The sequence below is a fragment of the Papio anubis genome, chromosome 6, assembly GCF_008728515.1.
Source record: "Papio anubis isolate 15944 chromosome 6, Panubis1.0, whole genome shotgun sequence".
In the NCBI taxonomy this organism is placed as follows: Eukaryota; Metazoa; Chordata; class Mammalia; order Primates; family Cercopithecidae; genus Papio; species Papio anubis.
The window spans coordinates 66,455,910-66,482,150 of record NC_044981.1 but is presented as its reverse complement, the minus strand read 5'-3'; the positions used below and the strand labels follow the sequence as shown (position 1 = coordinate 66,482,150).

General features: G+C 36.9%; 1 protein-coding gene and 1 long non-coding RNA gene across 3 annotated transcripts in view; both read right to left on the bottom strand.

Annotated features, from left to right (window-relative positions):
• Window positions 1–24,528, bottom strand: part of OGFRL1 (opioid growth factor receptor like 1) — a 70,667-nt gene extending 46,139 nt beyond the window's left edge. The window contains exon 1 of the mRNA XM_017957992.3: window positions 24,370–24,528. Coding sequence (XP_017813481.1) covers window positions 24,370–24,417 — 48 coding nt within the window. The 5' untranslated portion in view covers window positions 24,418–24,528. The remainder of the gene's footprint in view (window positions 1–24,369) is intronic.
• Window positions 1,923–8,784, bottom strand: LOC108585482. 2 transcript variants are annotated; one of them, XR_001901885.3, is made up of 4 exons: window positions 8,522–8,784; window positions 8,002–8,062; window positions 6,917–7,062; window positions 1,923–3,369 (listed from the first exon to the last, which is right to left on the bottom strand). It is a non-coding gene; the product is annotated as an uncharacterized LOC108585482 (long non-coding RNA). The 2 variants fall into 2 exon arrangements; XR_004184314.1 differs by lacking the exon at window positions 1,923–3,369 and adding an exon at window positions 5,978–6,099.
• Window positions 24,529–26,241: the final 1,713 nt, after the last annotated feature.

Sequence of the window (26,241 nt, the reverse complement as noted above, 5' to 3'; positions counted from 1 at the left end):
GGTGGTTCATAAACTGAATCTCATGCAACTACTATTTTGGCAGATCTGGAAAATTGTCCTCTGGAACTTCAATTGTTTTATTTTGCTCATTCCCATTTTTAAGCTCCAAGAGCTCTTTCTTGATCTCTGTTTATTCCTTTCTTTAGCATCCTATTCTTGATTTAAGGTCATGATACTTTCTGAAATATCCATGAGAACATTAGTTAGATTTTAAAAGTTTTCTTCTATTAGGAGGCAGCCTGCATAGTGATTAAAAGGATGGACTCTAAAGCCAGACAGGCTGGATTTGATTCTCAGCTCTGCTGTGGCTTTATGACCTTAGGGAACTTGTCTGTGCCTTAGTTTTGATGGAGTTCAGGACACAATACTCCGAAAGATGACATCTTGGCGTAATGATTAGGAAAATGGCAGGAGCAGCAGAAAGGTCTCTCTAACCTGGAAGGAATTTTCTGACCTTCTCCTGAAGCAGGTCCTAAAACTCTCATGTGAGAGGTACCGTCCCTATACCCGGGGGAAAGGAACATCCTATCTTCAAAGATGAACACAGTGGTATCTGAACAAACAGGCCTTGCCAAGTTTCCCCCAGTTTACGACACTTACCTCATACTCTGCCTTATGGTATTTCTGCACAACTGTCCACACTTCTTCAAACCTACTGTAAAAAACACTCCCATTTCACATTTGAACCCTTTCTTCAGGTCTTCATTTCCTAATGAAGGCTCCTGTGTTACATAAAACTTATATCAAATAAGTGTATATGCTCTTCTCTTGTTAATCTGTCTTTTGTTACAGGGGCCCAACCAATAAACCTAAGATGGGTAGAAGGAAAACTTATTTTTCTCCCCTACAGTTTCTTTTCTTTTTTGTTTTTATTCTGTTTTTTGTTTGTTTGTTTCAAACAGATATATAAGGTAACTATTACACAAAAATTTAAAACTTCCAATTTGTTAAACTTAGAAAAGATACTGATTTGTAACTAAAAAAAAAAAAAAAACCTTTACATTTTTATTTCTCAAGCTAGCTTACCTCTACTTTCTAAAAGTTGTAAAATTTTTGGTTTAAAAATTGTCACTCTATGATTGTCACAATTTGTTTTTCTATGCCATGACAGAAACAAAATACTTTCAAATGTTCTGTGCATTTAAATGAACTAATGTATGTACATAAACTTATTTAAATAACTTTTATATTAGTAATAAACCAACACATACATTAAATACCTCTTCAGTGTAAACAGGAAATACTGATGATGATGCCAGCATGGAACTGTCAATTCACATTACAGCACAATTAATAATCAATCTGACTAAGTTAGTGATGTTTAAAGAACACAATTAGTCACTATATCTGCCAGAATAATTGAATATGTTAACATTCTCATCACGTAAATACCAATTTCATCATCTCATATCTTTCTCTTTACTCGTCTCCAGGTAGCAATAGCCCTCTCTGTGTGGGGCGTGTAGAATAGGCCCAGAACTTGTTGGTCTAATATTTTCGGTCTAATTCTTTCCAACCTTTGCTAAACTTAGAAAGCCTACAGAGATCTCATATTAACTGTTTTCAATCTTTTAATTGTGACAGTCTTTTTGTTATTCTGTCTTTTCACCTTCCTTTGCCTGTCCATCTATAATTTCAATTCAAGTTTATGTCAATCTCTTTCTTGAAACCTGGAAATTTCATCAGCTGCAGATTTCCTTTTTTTTTTTTTTTTTTTTTTTTTTTCCTTTTCGTTTATCTCCTTTTCAAGCCTCAAAAATTCTTCCTGTTTTTACTTCTGCTGGGTATTATTTTCAGGTAGTAATTTTAGTTTACATTGACATTGATGGTTTTTCTGCTACTTTTTCTCTTTCTCTTCTTCCTCTTTTAGCTTCCTTTAAATATAAGCATATTTGATTGACACTTAAATACTTTTCTGTTTTTTCTAAGCTTCAATCACCAATTTGGTTTTTTTGCTCCTCTTTTTGCTTGTAATTATGTTCTTGTTTATTATCAAGAAGGACTGGCTTATCCTTCATCTTTCCCTTTAACTTGAAAGTGTTCTCCCTGTTTGCTGTCTTTTAGTTTTCCAATTTTGAATAGAATGTTTCCCTTTCTTCTAGAGTCAGACATTTTTAATGTATTTTTCATGTTGTTGCACTTTATCCTGCACTCTTCCAGGATGGTGTTGCAAAACTTCCCCTATATATCTTCTCTTCTTTTTATGTTTGCTTCTCATGTTTACAAAGTTCTGGCGATCACAATCATCCAGCACCCTTGACATCCTTCTGTTTTCTGAAGGAATTTTGCAAAATCTACCATTTCTCCTAGAAGACTACCTTGCTGTATTCTGTCTGCAGGAACTTTGCTTAACATTCCTCTTAAAGTTCTCCATGTTTCTAGTGACCCAAAGCCCATATGTCAATTTTCCTTGATACAGGATTCAACAAATTATTGGCTGTTTTCTTGTCTTTATTAAGCTTTTCATGTAATCAACCTCTGCTCTTTCTTAAAAATATTTACTGTATTTTTAATTGCTTATGTTCATTTCTCTGAGCTTTGCAACAAAATCAGGTGGGGGCATCACACCTTTCAACTGATGCTAAAGTCACTTTACATTGTTATATATTTTGACCAGCTGTTATTGGGTTTTTGCTCTATTTTCCTGCTGGTAATCAATTTTTCCAGTTCTTTCAGCACACTGCCAGATTGTGAAGTTTTGTTGTTGTTGTTGTAGAGATGATCTATGTTAATAACTTGATTTTTAATTTTTACTGCTGTACATATGAACTTTGCTTTCTTAGTTTGAATAGCTCTCTGGTTCCAGTTTGAAGCTGAAAAGGTTAAATTCTACCTAAAGGATGAAAACAACCAACAGTCTGTGCCAAGACAGTCAGGAGGGCAGCCATGTTTCCTGGGGGAGTCTTTGGAACCACTCAAGCCAAGATGACCGGGGATTTGGCTGGAGGAGATGGGGAAACTACAGACCCTACAGATGGTTTCCTGCACTATGAGGCTAAGCCTGGGATGCTAGCATGGGGGCAGGAGAGCCTGTGCCTTAGTTTCTTCATCGGTAAAATGAAGTAACACAGTACCTACCTCATAAGGGTGTTGTAATGATTGAACTTTTTATATGTAAACTTTGAACAGTTTGTGGCTCAGATAATTATTTCTGGTTTCTCAGGTCAGTTTTTCTGTATTTTACCTTGCTTATTCTTTTGAATGCTGCTGACATTTCTCACATTTCTCTTTATCCTTGGTCGTCCAGCCATGTTTTAAAAAGAAGGTGTAGAACACTAGGGTTTCTTTCCTCTGCTGTTGCATGAGTAGGATTATTTTCCTTCTAGGTCTCTCTGATAAGAAGGGTTTTGACTGAGAACTTCATGCACTCTGTTGAAATGAAGCACATCCACTATAAAACTTCACTTTAGGGGCTGATGAGCAGGAACCGAATGTCAAGCTATGGATCCCCAAATAAGTTTGGCTTTCATACACACTATATCCTTTCCAAGATTTCAGTTAATAGGGCATTAAATGGGAGTGGTGATGATATACTAAAGTGGTAGATATTGTGAAAAGAATGTATAGAGTACCAATAAAATCTTTACATAAGTTCTGCACTTGACAAGGGAGAAGAATCAATTGCTTAATTAAAAGTGAAATGTTTTTATCACTTTGAAATAATGCCCTAGGATTATTTTGAAAGTGACATGTAGTTGACTCTCTAGAATTGAGAATAATTCTAGAATCATTATGATATTTTTTGTACAACCTTTAATTTTATTTAATAGGACAATAGATTTTTATTTCCCCCAGGCCAAGGCAATGCAGTATCTTTGGGTCATCTGCAAGCTGGTCCAAAGGGAAATAGCAAAGGAGGAAATATTCTTCAGTAAACAAGCCCTGCAACCCACAAGTGAAGTAAGAATTTCCTGTCCCAGTCTTAGGAGGTGGTCAGTAGCTCTGCACATTTCTCCACTGAATTAGATTTCATAACTTCCTGTGATGTCATTTGCTATTTTTTCCCCTGGCTTGAATTAGGACTTCCCTTCCAGAATTCTGCCAACCCAGTTTTCTTTAGACCACTTTAGAAGCAAGAATATCTACCACAGGTTCATGAAAAGAGCACTGAATAAGAAGTCAGGATAAGTGGATTTCTAAGGCCAATTTTCCTTCTTACAATTTGACTTCAGAAACCAGTGCTCATACCAAGCTCACATTTCCTTAACAATTCACATTCTTGAAAGGTAGAAAGAGCTGTCTTAGGAAATGGTGTGTTTCCTGTCATTGAAAGTATGCCAAAAGACACTTGAAAACCACTTCTTAAGACTCTTGTGAAACTTTTATATAATAAGATTAGACTTGATGGTTCTAAAAAAAAAACTCTCTGAATCTTGAAACTCAATGATTCTGTGCTTTAGTTCTATGAAAAGAAGAGAAGCAGGGAGGGAATGATGAAGGGACCTAGTGTATCTATTCAGCCTTGTGTGGATTTCAGCCTTGGTCTCTGGAGTTGCTTCAAGCTTCCTGAAATGGTACTTCTGCGTGTCCATCCTGACCTCATCCTTAGATACCCACTTTCTGATCCAAAATAAGCATGTCCATATGAGTATCTTTAAGTCAGGGACAGGTAGATGTGTACCCATAACTGGAGGGTGGCTAACCAATGCAAACATAGATTTCTTTACATTCTTATTCTTCTTTTTAAAAATCTTGTGAATTTTAAATTGTATCTCATAATACCCCTGTTTTAATATAAGATAATATTTTAAATTATCAATTATTGGGGGTGATGAACTTGCCCCAATCCATCTATGCAGATGTTTCTTCCTATGCACAGGGCAAATGCATTTAGTTTAAGAAGCTCAGGGTAACACATTTGACTGGCTGGCACACTGAATTCAGGTTTATTATCCATGGTCTTCTCACATCTTTGGGGTCTGTCTCTGCAAAACCCACCTCCTCCATCATACCAGGTCCCCATCCAATATGGAAGGAGGAATCGAACGATAAGAGAGGTTTATGATGTTGTTTAAATATCCCCCTCTCAGCTCATTCAAGCAGCTCTTCTCACTCCTAAACTCTTACAATGACACATTATAGTAGAATTATTTCAGAGACCTGTTTCAACTCAATCTGGGTGTGCCTTATTGAGCTAATAAAATCCTCACCCCTGAGAAAGGATGTATTATGTGTTACATTTTGCTACAATTCATGATATGTCTCTGGAGAAGAATTGTACATCTTACATAATTTGTCAAGGACAATTTCAAAATGCATAACATCATCAATCTCACTGACAACATCTCTAATGGCTTCACTAGATAGTCAGAGTTTTGCCAAATGCAAGCTAAGACTCAGACCATCACACACCTGCTTCCAGCCTATTGTTTCAGATGTATCATCTGTTGAAAAGGCAACAGAGTAGGAAAAGAATTCATCCTTGGAGCATTTCCCCTCTAATTAAGTCAACAGATGTTGTTTGAAGTCTATACCTGGGGAATTTATTACTTCAGCTTTAAAAAGTAAGAGAAATTCACAGATCTGCCTACATAATAATTGTGTTTTTTTGATCGAGGTCGCCAGCCTAGTAATGACTGATAATAGTCAAGAATTTGTGATGGTTGTCATATTCAAAAACATTGGAATGACGTTTTCCAAAAGTGCTTTCATTTGAATTATTATGGGGGCTTTATTGCTCCTGGGCTGGGCTCTCCCTCTCTTGGTGGGAGGCTAGACAGAGCTAGCCTTGCTCAAATGGGCTTGAGGGGTTGGGGGAGGTGGCAGGAAGTAGCTCTCAGGACCTTAATGGTTGGATGGAGGCAGACAGCAAACAGTAAAGTCAGAGGTCAAAGTCAGAAATGCATAGCTAAACCAGTCACTAGGGAAAAACATCCTGAGGGGGGCAACAGTTAACTGGTGCAGCCTGTGAGTCAAAGAGCCAGTGAAAATGAGAACATGCTCCTTCTGCAAGGAAGAGGTAAGCAAGGTGGTATTCTTCGGAAATAGCCAAGAAGATGAGCTCTTGCTGTCTGCTGAAGTGTGAGAAGCCATGACAGAAGTGACGCCCAGTGACCTGTGTAGGCTTCAGTTTCCTTATGTGTTTCCTGGTCTCCTTGCCTAATATGGGTATGGAAAAGATCATATTCAATCTTATATGTGAAGTCTAATATATTATCATCATTGTAATTGTTAAAATTTGTTTTACAATTAGGAAATAGGTGGAAAAATAGATAACCTAAGAAAAACTGGAAAAAAAAAAACAAAACAGCTGCATAAGAATTATTTTCCTTTCGTGGCAGAATAAAATAGGGCCAAACATTTTGGTGTGTTGTTTTCTTTAAATTTAGTCTGCTCTTGTTAGTTTCTAATCAAAGTACTTACTTAGCATTCATGATTGCTAACATTTGTGATAATTATAATTTTATGAGCAAATTATCTATTGATCGTTACCATGACAGTTCTGGTATTTTCGCATATCAAAATTTATATACAAGAAAAAAAAGTCCCAACGTGAAAGAATTATATTTTTTTTAACACCAGGTCTCAAATTACCCACCTACTTTGACAGTTTTAGTGTCTTGATTGAATATTTTATGATGATACTACTTAAGATAAAAATGTAAAACCTAATTTATAGTGACATCTCTTTATGTAAAAGGTTCCCTAGCTGATTTATTACGAGGTTGAAACATGTCAGTGAATACAAACATTTCTAAGGTACACAGACTTTTCAGTTTTCTTTCACACTCTTAGTCATACAGCTTCAGCTAAACAATTTATATGAAAAACAGGGTCTTTTAATTTTACAATACGCCACTTTATTTTCCTATGATATCTCCTTTAGTTTTATTCTTCAGTTCAATTTAATACGTGCTATGTTCTGTACTGAGTAATAAATTTGGAAGCTATTCCCAATTATAATTCATTTTGATACCTGCACATTTGAGGGAACATTAGTTCTTCTCAGACTGGATTCTTTACTTATCATCCTCTATTCAACAACAAAGTAGGTAATCAGTTGCCAAACTGATGTTGTTTTTCCAGTTTTCCAACTGCCTCTTGCCAGCCTGATTTTGTCTCCTGTTAAATTTATTACATTATGTCATTCTGAAAGGAATTTGGAGAAAGTACATATATATATAAAATTATTTAATCATATTTTTGGTTGAGGAAGAAGTGGTTAAGGGACTATGTCTAATGATTTACAGTTCTACAGAACTTTTCACTAATACAATTAATAAAATAATGCACTGTAATTATAATATTTAGATATGCAGGAGCTCTGGGTAGTGATAGATGAATATAATTGCTGAGGCTTAAAAGGATTTTTATAAGTGAATTCATTTCAAGGATTATTAAAGGGGAAACAGATGACATGAGATTTTATATTGGTGATAGTTTGTGTTACAGGAGCATTAGAGGTATTGTAAAGTAAGAAAGAGAAGATGAAGCCAGGAAGATGCTATAAACAGGACAAAGAAGAAACAGCAAAAGAGGCACAGGCTGAAGAAGAAACTGCTTATGGCTTAGCGTAATATCTTCTGGGACAGTGCATGATACAGGAGGTGGCAGCGACAGTAGTTCAGTGGGAAAGAAAGATGTGTTTGGTGACAGCATTTTGGTGGGAGGGAACAGGAGAAAATAGGGAAAAGATTAAGGGCAGAGAGAGACCAGATGGTGATCATAATGAGCCAAAACCCAAAAATGTCATGGACTCAAACCTTAGCTGTAGAGACCCAATGGAATGGAAAATTAACACAAAGAGAAAAATATATAATTTATTTTCATAATGTAATGTATTTGTATCATATCTTAAAAAGTATTTGAGGTGAATTATTGAAAAAAAGAGATCTTTATTATAAGATTAAGAAAACAGAACCAAAAGAGGAAGGGGCAGCATACGCCAACCACAAACATCAGCAGAGTGGCTGTGTGTGAGCAGGTGTCCTAGAGCTTCTGACCAGCCCTGATGAAGAGGGAAACCTTATACATCATAAAACATTCATTAAATATCATTACCTGAAACTAGGGTACCCACAAAATATTTGTCAGAATAAATTCTCCTGGTGAGAAACAGCTCCTGGGTGACAATAGAAGGAATAAGATTTAACCAATAATGACCTCAAAATTTGTTTCACAGCAAATAGATAAATTAAATATGCATGGCTAATTTTGAAAGCAACCTAAGATAAAGACTCATGGCTAACAATTGAAAAAACGTAACTACAAAAGCAATGACAAAAAAAGTCATTGTCTAAATGTGTAGTCTGACTTGATCCAAGGACATTGGCTCATATTGATACAGGAGGAGGGTAGGGAAGTGCTAAGTAGAGAAAGGCGAGGTCCCTGGTGAGGGCTTCCTCCAGCCTGTGCCCATGGACCTACGTGAAGACAAGCATTTCTGTTTCGTTGCCCATAAAGTTGCCTTTTGGCCTGCCACACCCCCAATTCTGTGCCCATAAATACCCGAGAAACCGTAGCAGGCACAGACACAAATGGCTGGACTTTAAGAAGAGCAGAAAAGCACACACACACTCACCAGCAGTCATCGGCAGACCATCGATGGCGGGACAACGCGGAATTCAGTCGGAGTGATTGGAGCAGAGTCCGGCCGCTGGGTGGCCCGACTCCAGGGGAAGACCACCTTTCCAACCCTTCCTCCTGCTGGCTCCTCATTCCACCTCGCTGACAGCAGCCTCCACCACTCAATAAAACTTTGCACCAATCCTCCAAGCCCACATGTGATCCGATTTTTCCGGTACTCGAGGGCAAGAACCAGGGATACAGAAGGCCCTCTGTCCTTGCGATAAGGCAGAGGATCTAGTTTTGCTGATTAACACAAGCCAACTGTAGATGGCAAAACAGAAAGAGCGCACTGCAACACACACCCACTGGGGCTTCGCGAGTTGGAAACACTCAACCCTAGATGCTGCCGTGGGGTCGGAGCCCAGAAACGCTCCCCATGACCTGCCCGTCTGCATGCTTCCCCCAGTGGTTTGAGCAGGGGAGCACCAAAGAAACGAGCCACACCCCTGTCACACGCCCAGCAAGAGGGATAAAGGAACACTACTCCCATTTCAATATTTAATAAGCACTTATGCTGGGTACTGAGACATGTTTATGAACAAAATATCCGTGATCCCTGCCCTCATGGAGCTTACATTCTGGTAAAGGAGTCAGAACGTAAAGTAAAAAAGATATAGAAATAAAATTACCCAAATTATGATAAGAGCTATGAAGAATATTAACACTGCTATCAAGAGTTAAAGGGGCTGGAGGGTGGTTTCCTTGTGTAGATGCGGTGTCAGGGAACCCTCTTTGAGATGACATTAGGAGTATCTGGAGTATTGAATAGACCCATGACACAAGATAATCTTTCCCAACTAACTTCTCTGCCAGGCCTTCAACATGCACCATTTAAACAGTGTCTGTAAGACTATGTACTTTAGGCAAATTACCTGGAGTGCAGGTATTCTGTACAAGAATTAAGAAAATGTCATGAATTTTAGAAACCAAAAAGCTGGTTTTAAAATTAACAAGTCTAAGCAACATTTTAGCTCAAATGCAAACTAGAGATGGTACTGAATAAATAGTGGGGTTTAGAGAAGACAGTCATAAAATATGAAAGAAATACAGACATGGATTTCAGGTGTTGTTTTAAATTCGAATCGTGTTAACAACAAGTATAGTGAGTCCAAGTCTACCTTCCATACTCATAGCGTCCTCTGGATCTCCAAAGTGACTGCAAGCCACCATGCCCTGGGCAGCTCCATTCTCACAAGCCCCTAGACTACACTAAAAGGGTCCTATCTACCAGGCAAGATTGAGGGATACCTCAATCGTTCTGCATATGAGCAGCTAACGAGCCTCTTTAGTTTAATAATCCAATATTGTACTATGTTTAAAAATTAGTTTCTTTTGTATGAAAAATTCTGTTTGCAGAAAAATTAAGTGAAAACAAATATACAATGAAAAATAATTCTCCTTCTGACTTCAGTCTCAAAATCTCTAACCTCCTTCTCTGAAAGCTGCCAATGGTAAACAGTTCCTTGTGTATAATTCAAGACATACTTAATGTACACACAAGCAATGATACTTGTATTACACACATGCACCCTCCCACAGCCCACCCAACACAATTTAAATCCTAATAGCAGAATAGTACATATATATCCCATGTCACCTTTCCTCTCATTTAGCAAAGTATCTTGGAGGTCATACACCATATTTTATAGATCTTAGTTTGATTAAGATCTTCCCGTTGATGCTTCTGTTTGTGTTCCCACTATTTGCTGTTATTAGCAGTGCTAAAATGAACATTCTATGTAAGTATTTTTATGCCCATGCATGAGCATATCTGAAGGAATAATTCCTTTTTTATTATTATTTTTTAATTTCAATAGGTTTTGGGGGGACAGGTGGTGTTTGGTTGGAGATTTCTGAGATTTTGGTGCACCCATCACCCAAGTAGTGTACACTGTACCCAATATGTAGTCTTTTATCCCTCACCATGCCCCCATCCTTTGCCCTGAGTCCCCAAAGTCCAATGTATCATTCTTATGCCTTTGCATCATCATAGATTAACTGCCACATATCAGCAAGAACATACAACATTTGGTTTTCCATTCTTGAGTTACTTCCCTTAGAATAATAGTTTCCAATTCCATCCAGGTTGCTGTGAATACCATTATTTTGTTTCTTTTAATGGCTGAGTAGTATTCTATGGTATATACATACACACCACATTTTCTTTATCCACTTGATTGATGGGCATTTGGGCTGGTTCCATATTTTTGTAGTTGTAAATTTTGCTGCTCTAAACATGTGTGTGCAAGTATCTTTCTTGTATAATGACTTATTTTCCTCTGGGTATATACCCAGGAATGGGATTGCTGGATCAAAAGGTACTTCTGCTTTTAGTTCTTTAAGGAATAGCCACACTGTTTTCCATAGTGGTTGTACTAGTTTACATTCCCACCAACAGTGTAAAAGTGTTCCCTTTTCACCACATCCCGACCAACATCTTTTTTTTTTTTTTTTTTTTTTTGATTTTTTGATTACAGCCATTCTTGCAAGAGTAAGGTGGTATCGCATTGTGGTTTTGATTTGCATTTCACAGGTAATTAGTAATGCTGAGCAATTTTTCATATACTTATTGGCCATTTGTATATCTTCTTTTGAGAATTGTCTATTCATGTCTTTAGCCCACTTTTTGATGGGGTTGTTTGTTTTTTTCTTGCTCATTTGTTTGAGTTCTTTGTAGATTATGGATATTAGTCTTTTGTCAGATGTATAGATTGCCAAGATTTTCTCCTACTCTGTGGGTTGTCTGTTTACTCTGCTGATTGTTTCTTTTGCTGTGCAGAAGCTTTTTAGTTTAATGAAGGCCCATCTCTTTATGTTTGTTTTTGTTACATTTGCTTTTGGGTTCTTGGTCATGAAGTCTTTCCCTAAGCCAATGTCTGAAAAGGTTTTTTCAGTGTTATCTTCTGGAATCTTTATGGTTTCAGGTCTTAGATTTAAGTCTTTGATCCATCTTGAATTGATTTTTGTATAGGGTGACAAATGAGGATCCAGTTTCATTCTTCTACATGCGGCTTGCCAATTATCCCAGGATCATTTGTTGAACAGAGCATCCCTTCCCACTGTGTGTTTCTGTTTGCTTTGCCAAAAATCAGTTCGCTGTTTAAGTATTTGGCTTTACTTCTGGATTCTGTATTCTGTTCCATTTGTCTATTTTTATACCAATACCATGCTGTTTTGTTTACCATGACCTGATAGTATAGTCTGAAGTTGGATAATGTGGTGCCTCCAGATTTTTGTTGTTGTTGTTGTTGTTGTTGTTGTTGTTGTTACTGCTTAGTTTTGCTTTGGCTATGAGGGCACTTTTTTGGTTCCATATAAATTTTAGGGTTTTTTTTTTTCTAGTTCTGTGAAGAATGATGGTGGTAATTTGATGGGAATTGACTTGAATTTGTAGATTGCTTTTGGTAGTATGGCCATTTTCACAATATTGATTCTACCCATCTATGAGCATGGGATGTGTTTCCATTTGTTTGTGTCACCCATGATTTCTTTCGGCAGTATTTTGTAGTTTTTCTTGCAGAGGTCTTCATGTCCTTGGTTAGGTATATTCTTAAGTGGTTTTTTTTTTTTCCAGCTATTGTGAAATCTTGATTTGATTCTCAGTTTGGTCGTTGTTGGTGTATAGTACTGGTGTATGACTACTACCTTGTGTACATTAATTTTGCATCCTGAAACTTTACTGAATTCATTAACCAGCTCTAGGAGCTTTTTGGATGAGTCTTTAGGGTTTTCTAGACATATAACTCTATCATCAGCAAACAGCAATTGTTTGACTTTCTCTTTACTGATTTCTCTTTACTGATTTGGATGCCTTTCATTTCTTTCTCTTCTCTGATTGCTCTAGCTAGGACTTACCATACTATGGCAAATAGAAGTGACGAAAGTGGGCCTCCTTGTCTTGTTCCAGTTCTCAGGGGCAATGTTTTTAACTTTTCCCTGATCAGTATAATGACGGCTGTGGGCTTGTCATAGCTGGCTTTTATTACGTTAAGGTATGTCTCTTCTATGCTGATTTTGCTGAGGACTTTATCATAAAGGAATGCTGGATTTCATCAAATGCCTTTTCTGCATCTATTGAGATAATCATGTGATTTTTGTTTTTAATTCTGCTCATATGGTGTATCACATTTATCGCTTATGTATGTTAAATCATCCCTGCATCCCTGGTATGAAACCCAACTGATCATGGTGGATTATCCTTTTGATATGCTGTTAGATTTGGTTAGCTAGAATTTTGCTGAGGATTTTTGCACCTATGTTAATCAGGGATATTGGTCTGTAGTTTTCTTTTTTCGTTATGTCATTTCTTGGTTTTGGTATTGGGGAAATACTGGCTTCACAGAATGATTTAGGGACAATTCCCTCATTCTCTATCTTTTGGGATAGTTTCAATAGGATTGGTACCAATTCTTCTTTGAGTAGCTGATATAATTCAGCTGTGAATCTGTCTAGTTTTGGACTTTGTGTGGCAATTTTTTGTTACCATTTCAATCTCACTAATTGTTACTGGTCTCTTCAGAGATTAGATATCTTCCTGGTTTAATCTAGGAGGGTTGTATAGTTCTAGAAATTTATCCATCTCTTCTAAGTTCTTAGTTTATGCACATAAAGATGTTAACAGTATCCTTTAATAATTCTTTTATTTCTGTGGCATCAGTTGTAGTATCTCCTGTTTCATTTCTAATTGAGCTTATTTGGATCTTCTCTCTCCTTTTCTTGGTAAATCTTGCTAATGGTCTATCAATTTTACTTATCCTTTCAAAGAAACAGCTTTGTTTCATTGATCTATTATATTATTTTTGGTTTCAATTTCATTTAGTTCTCCTCTGGTCTTCTTTATTTCTTTTCTTCTGCTGGGTTTGGGTTTGGATTGTTCTTGTTTCTCTAGTTTTGTGAGGTATGACCTTAGATTGAGGTCACAAAAGGAGCACCTCTATTTGTGCTCTTTCCGACGTTTTGATATAGGCATTTAATGCTATGAACTTTCCTCTTAGCATGGCTTTTGCTGTTATCTCAGAGGTTTTCATAGATTGTGTCACTATTATTGTTCAGTTCAAGGAATTTTTAAATTTGCATCTTGATTTCCTTGTTAACCCAACAATCATTCAGGAGCAGGTTATTTAATTTCCATGTATCTGCATGGTTGTGAGGTGTTCTTCTGGAGTTGATTTCCAGTTTTATTCCACTGTGGTCTGAGAAAGCACTTGATATAATTTTGATTTTCTTAAATTTACTGGGACTTTTTTGTAGTCTATCATATATGGTCTATTTTTCTTGGGTACTCTCTTGATGTGGTGTTCTCCTAGAGGAAGGAATGGGGCTTCCTGAGAATTGAACTGTAGTGATTGTTTTTGCTCTTCTGGGTCTAGCCACCCAGTGGAGCTACCAGGTTCTGGGCTGGTAGTGGTGAGTGTCTGCACAGAGTCCTGTGATATGATCCGTCTTCATGTCTTGTGGCCATGGATACCAGCACCTGCTCTGGTGGAGGCAGCAGGGGAGTGAAGTGGGCCCTATGAGTTTTTGGTTGTGTTTTTGTTTAGTGCCCTGGTTTTGCGTTTGTTGGCCTCCAGCCAGGAGGTGGAGCTTTCAACAGTGCATCAGCTGAAGTCCTACAAAGAGGATGCAAACTTGCCCTACAGACACCTGGTTAAGTATTCAGGTTTCTCAGGCAGTGGGCAGAGGCACAAGGCTCCCAAGAAATTATAGCCTTTGTCTTTGGCTACCAGGGCAAGTAGAGAAAAATCACCAGGTGGGGGCAAGGATACGCGTGTCTGGGCTCAGCCTCTCCTTGGGTGGGGTTTGCTGTGGCTGTGGTGGGGGATGGGGTGTGGTTCCCTGTCCAGTGGAGTCATATTTCCGGGGGTATTATGGCTGCCTCTGCTGAGTCATACAGGTCACCAGGGAAGTGGGGAAAAGCCGGCAGTCAAAAGCCTCACCCCACTCCCACACAACCCACAGTCCTAATGGCTGGTCTCACTCCCACTGTGCCCCCCAGCAACAGCACGGAGTCTATTTCCAGGCAGCTGGTGACCAGGGCTGAGAACTTGCCCTAGACCATGAGCCTCCCCATTGAGAAAGCAAGCAGACGCACAGTTTTTTGGCATCTCAGGGAGCCTGCAGGGGTGATCCAGTTCCTTCAAAGGGTCTGTGGATTCTCTTGACTTTCCTGGTATGTTCCTGAGGTAGTTCTTGGAGCAGAAGTTCACGATGTGAGTCTCCATACTGCTCTGTTCATCTGAGTGGGAGCTGCAAGCTAGTCTTGCCTCATATCCGCCATCTTAATGCCCCTGAGGAAAAAATTCTAAATTTGAATTGCTAAGTCAAAGGAGATGCATATTTTAGGTTTTGTAACAATTACCAAATTCCATTCTAAAGAGGGGACACAATTTTATATTCCCATTAATAACGAATGAAAATGCCCATGTGTCAAACAACTTGGTAAATGTTTTACTTACAATAATCTTTAGAGAAGGTATGATTATTATTCCCAATTTAAAACTGAGTTAACTGAGGCACTGCTTAACTGAAATAGGTTAAGCAACTTGACAAAAGTCACACAGAATTAACTGAATAAACTGGGACCTGGGGTCAACAGTCTACCCTCTTACCCATTATGCTATACAGCCTCTCTGAATTTCAGTCTCAGCTCTCTCACTCAAAGCTGACAGCCTGGCCAAATTGTTTACCTCAGCTCTATAGTTTCTTTATATTTAAAAAGAGATAAAGTGTATCTCAAAATATTAATATGAGGATCAAATGAGACAATGTCGGGAAAATCTCATGCAGGAGGGGTTAAACAAATGTAAATTTGCTTTCTTCCTATTGAGAAACATAAATCACAAAGAAGAATACTCTATTTCCCTGGCAAAATTTTTTCGGTGGCTAGAAATTAAAGAAGCAAATATGACCCATTTTAATGCTAATATGAAGGCAATAAAGTCAACAGATATTAGGAGCTGTGATGGAATTCCCCTCCCTGTCTTTCTCAAACAAATTCTTTAATGCTCATGGGTTTGCTCTTGGCCTAGCTTCTTTGCACTGTATTGTTTGCAACCAGAGTCATTCTGTTTGACTGATTCTTTAATGCTCAACCTTATTTCCTTTCCCTAAAAATTCCATTTCTCCAGAAATGTGGATGGAATACGGATTGCTAAAGCTATGTGTTCTGGGAACACTGAACCACCTATTCCAATATAGGCTTGAATAAACCTTCTCTTTAGGCTCCACAATCCAGGACTGCATAAGGAGAGTGACTTGTGCATTTCTTTACTCCACATATGTCAGCTTCACAGTGTGCAGGATGTTCATGTATAACCTCACACTACTGGCCTGTCTCTTCCCATCTCTGAGTGATCAGTATAGCTCAGTAATAGGTTCCAAATGGGAAGGCTGACATTTATTCATGGCTGAGCTCAGAAAACTTACAACCACATAAAATGTCAAAATTTAAAACTCACTGTTTTTACAATCAGGTTATAAAATAACAAACACCCTCACAATTATGCTAACTCTATCCTTCACTTTCACACTTGCCTGATCCATTACCCTGTGAGTCCTGATGCTTACCTCACCCCGGATACATCCATAGTATGCTCCCTACCTCATTACCTCTACAACAAGGGTGCTAACCAGAAATGGAGTGAGGCTCAGGTATTTATCCATTCATTTTTCTCCACAAATATTTCCTAAGGGCCATGCACTGTTCAAAGCACTGGAATGAATATACCTGTCTTTCCTTCTTTTTTGCTTCTTTCTTTTTTTTCTTTCTTTTCCTTCCTTCCTTCCTGTCTTTCTTTCCTTCCTTCCTTTCATTTTCTTCCTTTCTCTCTTATCTCTTCAATTATTTTCCTTTCAGATTATGTAATTATTTTTAGTTGGAAAATTTAATAGTTTGTCTCTTTTAGCTGGGTAAAATATGTCTAATTTCAAAATAACCAAGTCATAATGTCCTATTGCACCAAAAAGTGTTTCAGCTCATAGATTTCCAAATAATGTAATTGAGAAAATAGAAATAATTACAGATTCACACAAACATTTTTATTTTATTTTTATTCTTTTTTTTTTTATTCTTTTTTTTTTTCTTTTGAGATGGAGTCTCACTCTGTCACCCAGGCTGGAGAGCAGTGGCACGATCTCAGTTCACCGCAACCTCTGCCTCCTGGGTTCAAGCAATTTTCCTGCCTCAGTCTCCCAAGTAGCACACAAACAAATTTTAAATGATCCTGTGAACAAAAGGTTCTGTTTTTTCCATTAGTGCTACCACTATTGCACATTTATGAAAGTAATTTAGAGACATGTACAAGGAAAATCTGTCTCTAAAAGGCTTCCAAATTTAGTAAATTGGGATATTTTACAATCACCTGTTTTAGTTTATGATAAATACAATTCAGCTCTTCATTTTATGCACTCTGGTCAAATTAGAGCAGTTAGTTCATGCTTTAATGCATTAACACAACACAACACAGCAAAAAGCATGTAAAAATATAAAAGAAAACACCTGAAACACATGTCTGAGTTCAAATCCTATTAAGCATTCCTGTGCACCAGAAATAGAAAAGAAATGCAGAACTGAGCATAGCTGAGGCCACAGCCATGCTGGGCTCTTGTCCTGAAGTAGGCAGTGACAGCTGAGAACCAGGGAAGGAGAATTGAAGGTGTTCCATGGAAATTAGCATACTGGATCCAGATTTGAAAACAGAGGCTAGATAAGGCTCCTTCTGGTAAAAGGAGGTTAAAAATCTGCAGCCAACCATTCCCTGGGGCTATGACTTTGCAGAGAACTTCAAAAACAAGAGAACTAACACACATTGCACTTGAGGAAGGGTGCTAAACGCACCTGGCCTGGGACCTGATGTCATATGCCTGCTGAGACCAAGGGCAGGTGTTCTGCAATGTCATACAGCACTAGGTTTGGAGGTAGGGTTCAGGAATTTGGGAGAAGGAAATGCAAAACCGCCAGACAGAGAAATGTGAAGAAAGAGAAAGAAGGGGGGCAATTTCATTCAACATGATGCTGCAAAACAGAATTTCAAAGCTGGAGAATTCTAATGCTGTGAAAGTAATCCTGCCCAAAATCAACAATTGGAACATAATTTCATTGAAGGTGAAATTTTATTGAACTGATGTAGCCAAAACTTAAGAATAAATATGCTTTGAATGCTTAAGGGGAAAAATGGAAAAAACTATGCAATTTTTTTAAAAAAACAAAACATGTGAAAAGCAGACAGATATGAAACAAGCCAAGTAAATTAAAAAGCAAAATGATTAGACATGTTGGAAGTTAAAAATCTATTCACTGCAATAAAAAATTCAAAGATAGGATAAACTTTGGAACAGAGGCAACAAAAGAAAAATAATAAATTGAAAAATATTACTGAGGGATTTACCCAGAAGACAGCGTAGAGAATAAAATATGAAAGAATGCTAAGCAGAGAGATCATACACTGTAATATGCCTGGGAGAGTTCTAATTTACATCTGTTGTCCTGATATAATTATTAGTGGCACTTCTTTTAACTTCCAAATGCATCTTCCCTGAGAATCAGGGAAGGAGAAGTGAAGGTGCTCCATGGAAATTAGCAGACCGGAGCCAGGTTTGAAAACAGAGGCTAGGTGGGGCTCTGGTTATATAAATATAATTATATAAATATAATTTATTAGGCAATAAGTTATATGGTCGCCTAAAACTATATAGGATAGTCTGAAGACAAGTAGGACTGCCTGTTTTTCTTTAAGGAAGGAAAAAGTAGAGAGAATCACAAGAAAGTAATATTTGGAGAGAAAAGAGCTGTGAGTTTTCCAAAATTGAATAAAAATATGTCCTCAAATTGAAAATGAACTATAAAAACCAAGAAAGATTTACAAAAATATATTCATACCCAGACTTACCAAAGTAAAACTGGAATACATCAAGAATTAGGAGATGTTTTTATCAGCTACAAGGAGAAAAACAGGTTACCAACAAGAACAGTAATTAAACAATAAATCAAGTGGGTTTCTCATTAGCAGCAATAGATGCCATGAAACAATAGAGAAATAAATTCAATGTAATGAGAGGGAACTGGAAATTTAGAATATTATATTCAAATAACTTAGCAATGCAAACAAGGTGCTGGAAAATAGATTCTCAATCTATAATTTATTCTTATTTAGGTTCTTGGGTTTCTGAGTAGGATAAAAATACTATATAATTTCAGATATTTTCTAAATTATAGTTATAATTAATTTATAATTCACAGCTTTGTATGTTAAAAGCTTAAAAATATTTTTATTGGAAATTAACAAATTGAATATATCTATATATGGAAATGTAAAAGACCAAGACCAGAGAAGACAATTTTGAAGAAGGACAAAATCCCTCTAAGAGTTATCAAGATGTATTGCAAAGTGATGATATTTAAGACGGTTTTGCATTAGCATAAAAATAGACAAATAGAAATATGGAAAAGAACAGAAACATTTGTGACCATTTGTTTCATGATAAAGCATAATGCAAATGAAAAAAGAATGGCATTTTTAATAATTATTTTGGGTCAATTGGTTATGTATATGGGGAAAAAACACATTTTGATATCCTACCTCACATGACACACAAAAATCAATTCAGGGTTGGGAGTATATGCCTACCTGAAAAGTAACAATTAAACATCAAGAAGATAAGAGAGAATATCTTCATGACCTTAAGAGGGGCAAATTTTTTTAAAGAAAAATATTGATTAATGGGACATAATTAAAATTAAGAACATCTGTTCATCAAAAGCTCCAGTAAAATAGTCATATGGTTTGGCTATGTCCCCACCCAAATCTCATCTTGAATTGTAGTTCCCATAATCCCCATGTATCATGGGAGGGACACGGTGGGAAGTCACTGGATCATGGGGGTGGTTTCCTCCATGCTGTTCTTGTGATAGTGAAAGTTCTCATGAGATCCGATGTTTTTATAGGTGTCTGGCATTTCCCCTGCTCGCACTCATTCTCTCTCCTGCCACCCTGTGAAGAGGTGCCTTCTGCCATGATTGTAAGTTTCCTGAATCCTCCCCAGCCATGCAGAACTGTGAGTCAATTAAACCTCTTTTCTTTATAAATTGCCCAGTCTCATGTATTTCTTCATAGCAGCATGAGAACGGACTAACACAAATAGTGGAAGAGAAGACTACCAACTGGAGAAGATACTTTCAATATTTTTACCGACAAAAGATTATTATCCAAAACATATTAAATATTTCTGTGAAGCAATATAAAAGACAGACAATCCATTAAAAAATTGGAATAAACTTGGATATTGAACAGGTAATACATGAAAGAGAATACATAAATGGGTGATAGGCATATAAAGTGCTCAAAATCATTAGTAATCAATAAATTAAAAGTTGTGTGCATGCAACTACACACTCATCAGAATAGGTAAAATGTAGAGAAAGAGGTAGAACCATATATTAAGGATATGCAGCAATTGGAGCTTTTATGCGCTACACATGGGAATATAAATTGGTACAACCGCTTCAGAAAACTATTTGGCAATAACTACTAAAGCTAAACATATGCATAGCCTACAACCCAGTAATGCCAGTATTTCACTCCTAGGTATATACCCAACAGAGTTGTAAATGAAATGTCAGTGAAAGGCAGGTACAAAGAATGAAATGAAATTACAGAATGTTTAAAACGGCATTATTTGTAATCCCCAAACACTAGAAACAATCCAAATGTCCAGCAAGAATAGAATGAATAAATAAATTGTGGTGTATTCATTCAATGAGATACTTCATAATAATAAAAGTAAATTAATCATCAATATAATCAATAACATAGACAAGTCTAATAACATAAGAATGAGCAATAGTGGCCAGATGCAAAGTTCATATCATATTATCCCATTTATAAAAAGTTCAAAACAGGCAAAGCTAATCTATGGTAAAGAAGACAGATGTGGTTAACCTTGAGAAGAGAAGGGAGAGACTGAGGGCGATTCACAGTATTAGCAATGTTCTCCGTCTTAATATGGGTTATAGTCACACAGATGTATTTACTTTGTGAAAATTTATTAAAATCAACATTTTTGCATATAAGTATGCTCATCTGTATATGTTTGCTATACATGAAATAGAAAAATAAGGCATAATCTTAGGGTTACCAATATAGAAATGGAAGTCTTGATAATTTTCAAACCACCAGAGGAATCAAAGGAGGAAGAACAGAATGATTTGGAGGAAGAGAAGGAGAAAGTAGAGGAGTTGAAAAAAGGGAAGGAAAAAAATGCAGAATCCTTTGTCAATCCAACAGAGCACAGCAAGAAAAGCAAAGAAAATGGAAGGTAAGTACATAGCACAAAAGGAAATGGTACAAATAAGCCCAAAAGTGTAACATATCAGCATCAATGTGGATAAAATTCACCTATTAAAAGGCAGAGATAGGATAATAATAACATAAATTCTGCTGCATCCTGGTTATAAAAGACACACCTAACACCAAACCAAAAGAAAATTTTGAGCATAAAGTTTTGAAAAACTAAGAGATTTTTATAGTAAGATGATGTGTTAGTCCATTCTTGTGCTACTAATAAAGACATACCCAAGATTGGGTAATTTATAAAGAAAAGAAATCTAAGTGACTCATAGTTTTGCATGGCTGGGGGAGTCTCAGGAAACTTACAATTATGGTGGAAGGGGAAGCAAAAACATCCTTCTTCACATGGCGGCAGCAGAAGAAAGTGCCCAGCAAACAAGGAAAAGCCCCTTATAAAACCATCAGCTCTCTTGAGAACTCACTCACTATCATGAGAACAGCAGCATGGGGGAAACTGCCCCATGATTCAATTACCTCCCACCAGGTCCCTCTCACGACATGTGGGGATTATGGGAACTACAATTCAAGGTGAGATTTGGATGAGGACACAGTCAAACCATATCAGATGCATTATAAAATAATAGAAAACAATCCCTAAGCCAAAAAAATAGTCTTTAACTTGTATGCACTTAAACATAACATTGCACTAGACAGAGAAAACTGACAGAATTACAAAAACTGACAAATCTGGAACTATAGTAGGATATGTTAAACACTTCAGTAAGAAAAAAAAAAGGTCAAAAATAAAAAAGAAAAAGCAGGTCAAATAGAAAAAGCTAGAAGAATATACAGTATTTGAAATACTTGGTTGTACCTAACCCCAGCTTAGCTCTCTCCCTACTCCTGCCTAGCTTTCAAAACATACACACCTAAATCCTCAGGCTACTTAGAAGTGAGTAGAAATCAATTACAAGCTCTCAGGCTACATCTTGTAGAGAAATACCCTCACATTCAGTTAATATGGGAAGGGACCTAAGGGGAATTCACTCAATCTATATCAGAACAAAAAACAATTTAGATGCAGAGCTCACTGAAAATATGAACAAGATGAAAAAAGAATGACATGAGAACTAGGTAAGCAGAACAAAAACTAAGAATGAAAGAAACTCTATAGCAACAAAGGCCTAAAGAACACAGAGAAATATTCATGCTATAGAAAATCTTATTAAGTACATGAAATGAATAAAATACAAGCTCAAATGTAAGATGATAACAATACAGAATGATGTAAAAATGGAAATTGAAAATATAAGGAAACAAATCGAAACTAAAATAACACCATTACAGAACTTATAAACAAATTACATGCAGAAAGAAATTGAATGGACATGGCTGAAAAATAAATTCCTTAAAAATAAATTGCTCTACAAAGAAAAGGCTTGAGATAAGCAAAGTAAAATCAACAGAAAAAGATTAACAGATTGGTAGAAATAGAGAGAAGATAATAGCTAAGGAGTAGAGACAAATATACCATTATATAAAGATAATAGGTATCTCTGAATTGAAAAACCAGTAAATGAGTCAGAAAAAGTATTCCAATAGAAAATTTAGAAAAATAATCCTGAAATGCAAGACTAAGACACTCTGCAACTCAAAAGTACATATCATATTCCAAGACAAACATATTCAACACTATTTTTCCTAAGTCATATTCTGTTGTTACTGAATTGAAGAATAAGAAAAAATTCTTTAGCCAGCCAGAGACAAATAGTATGTCTCTTATATTTGGGAGTAAAGCAGACTGGATTCAGTCCTCTCTGGAGTAACATTCTAGGTTACAGGATGATAAAGCAATGTCTATCAAATTCTAAGGAAAAGAAATGTGATCCAAAAGTATTGTATTCCACTAAGATTCCACTCAAGTATAAATACCACAAATAGATATTCTTAAATGTGAGAGAATATAGTCATGCATTGCTTATTGACAGGGATACATTCTGAGAAATGCATCCTTAGATTGATCTCATTACTGTGGGAATAAAACAGTGTACTTAGTGTACTTACATACAAACCTGATGGTATAACCTAATACACACCTAGGCAATATCATACAGCCTAGCTTCTAAGCTACAAACCTGTACAGCATGTTAATGTACCAAATACTATAGGCAATTGTAACATAATGGCAAATATTTGCATATCTAAACCTATCTAAACATAGAAAAGGGACAGTAAAAATACAGTATAAAAGTTTTTTTGTTTTTTTGTAATGGTACTCCTGTATAGGACACTTAGTATGAATGGAGCTTGCAGGACTGAAAGTTGCTCCAGGTGAGCCAATGAGTGAGTGGTGAGTCAATGAGAAGTCCTAGGATATTACTGCACACTGTCATAGACTTTATAAACACTGTAGAATTAGGCTCCAGTAAATTTATTTTAATTGTTTTCTTCAGTAATAAATTAAACTTAGTTTACCGTAACTTTTTTACTTTACAAGCTAATACAATTTTTAATTTATAAACTTTTAAATTGTTGAGTCCTTTTTTTTTTTTTTTTTTTGAGAGGAGTCTTGCTCTATTGCCCAAGCTGGAGTGCAGTGGCGCCATCTCAGCTCACTGCAAGCTCCACCTCCCAGGTTCACGCTATTTTCCTGCCTCAGCCCCCTGAGTAGCTGGGACTACAGGCTCCTGCCACCACGCCCGGCTAATTTTTTTTTTTGTAGAGACGGAGTTTCACCTTGTTATCCAGGATGGTCTCGATCTCCTGACCTCGTGATCTGCCCAACTCGGCCTCCCAAAGTGTTGGGGTTACAGACGTGAGCCACCATGCCCAGCCTGTTGAGTCTTTTGAAATAGCATCCAGCTTAAAACACAAATGCATTGTACAAAAATACTAGCACAAAGTAGAACAAATAGTATAGTTAGTATAATATAGTATAGTAGTACAAAAATATTTTCTTTCTTTATATCTTCATGCTATAAGCTTTTTAATTTTTTTAAGTGTTTTTGTTAAAAACGAAGGCATGCACATACCCATTAGGCCTAGGCCTACACAGGGTCAAGATCATCAGTTTCACTGACTTCTATCTTCACATTTTGTCCCACTGGAAGGTCTTCAGGGGCAACAAAATGCATGGAGCTATACCAGGTGCAGTGGTATATACACATGGCTGTAATCTCAGCACTTTGGGAAGCTGAGGGGGAAGGATCACTTGATATCAGGGGCTGGAGACCAGCCCAGGCAACATAGTGAGACCTCATCTCTGCTAAAAATTTTAAAAAACATCAAAAGAATTAGCTGGGCATGGTGGCATCCACCTGTAGTCCCAGCTACTTAAGGGGCTGAAGTGGGAGGATCGCTTGAGCCTGGGAAGTCAAGGCTACAGTGAGACCTCATCCTGCCTCTGCACACCTGGGTGACAGAGCAAAACCTTGTCTCAAACCAAAACAAAAACACATGGAGATGTTATTTCCTGTGATAACAGTGTCTTCTTCTGGAACAACTCCTGAAAACTTACCTGAGGTTCTTCTTGAGCAGGTGTCACTCTTTTCAGAAATATGTCCATAGTTGTTTGTTTGGTTTGTTTCCTTTTTCATCATAGATTTGCCTGTAAGTAGATAATGCGTCATGAGCAACTTCTCCATTAATGAAAATCTTTCGGTGTTGGGATCTGTTTATACCTGCATCATCACAAACGTGAATAATGTGTTGCACTACATTATGATGGCCATGATGTCACTAGGCCATAGGAATTTTCAGCTTCATTCTAATCTTAAAGCACCACTGTCATATATACTCTCCACTGTTGACTGACTGTTGCGTGGCACATGGCTGTGCAAAGATGATAGCACGCATTAGCTTTCTTGAGGCTCCAGGAACTGTCCAGCACAGTAAGTGAAATTTTAAAAAAATTCCTAAACATAATATTGAGAGATTTGCAAATAGCAAGGTTAGAGAGAATATTCTAAAAGTTTCAGAGAGAAAAGACAGCAACACTGAAGGCATGCAAGGAGCATCAACTTCAAAAGTCTGGTGAAAATTGACTTTGAACTTAAATATCTTTACCCAGCCAAATCATTCAAGTATGATGATAGAATAAAAGTATTTTCCAATATCTAAAGACTCGGAGAATGTATCTCCCCTGCATCCTTTATTATGAGGTTACTTATGGGTCAGAAAGAAACACTGAAAAAAGTAATTAAAAATGGAAAAGGCATGGGATGTAGGAAACAGCAAGTCTAACCTGGGACAAGAAGAAAGGGAAGATCCAAGCTGACTGCTGTGCAGCAGAATCAGTCGTAAAGTAGGGTCTGAAAATAAGTGTACATTTAAAAAAAGGTGCATGCCGGGGCAGAGTGGTATTTCATAGACTTGATAGTATCCTTTAAACAGTTACAATAAACCTAAAGATGGGCTAAAGAAAAAAAAGGCAAGTAGAAATTTGAGGGAAAGGAGCACTGTACACAAAAACTATATGTTATGTCATCACTGCTTGACTCAGCAATGAACCACATTCACATAGTTGTGATAATGTAAGCAATGCCTGCTGATTTGTCAACTTCTAATGTCTAAACAAAGTCAAAACATAGACAATCTAACTGTGGCTATATGATAAAACGTAATTTTTTTCAGGCTTGCCAATACAAAAGTGAAAACAAATCTTGCAAAGATAAGGAAGAGAAAGCGGGGAGGGATTGTTGCTTTTTATAGCAAGCCCTTTAATGCTGTTTGTTCTTTATAAAATTTCCCTTATTTTGACAAAATTGCAAATGTCATAACTATACATGCATGTATACACACACACACATATATATATGCACACATTTTAAAGGAGTGGCTATTAGTAAAATATAATAATATTAAATAGTATCTCTTTTTATAAAACAATGTCTGCCATCTATCCACCTATCTAAGAAACGTATAAACAGATTTTTACAACAATATTTAGCTCACATTTCCAAGTGGTGGGGTTTCAGCAGAACTTTGACATTGTTATTCTTACTTTTCTGTATTCCCTGAATAATTATTGTCTTTATATCACTTTTCTAATAATAGCATCATTATTGTATACTCTCAATGCTGGGAGGGCAGGGGATATAAATAAACAAAAGTGGAAGCAGTGAGGAGGCCATGAAACTATTACAAAAGCCCATGTGAGAAAATACAGTGGTGTGGACTAGGAAGCTTGCATTTGAAATGAAGATAAGTGGCCAGGTTCATGATATAATTTGGAGGGAGAAACAACAGTACTCCAGGCTTGAATGTTGATGGTAGGCACAAGAGGAATCAAGATCGTAGTTGCTCACCTGAGCTATCATGAGCACAGAGGCCATAGACAGAGAGAGAATTGAGTGTTTTATTTCCAAGTTGAAAGTAGTTAAAGACGGGA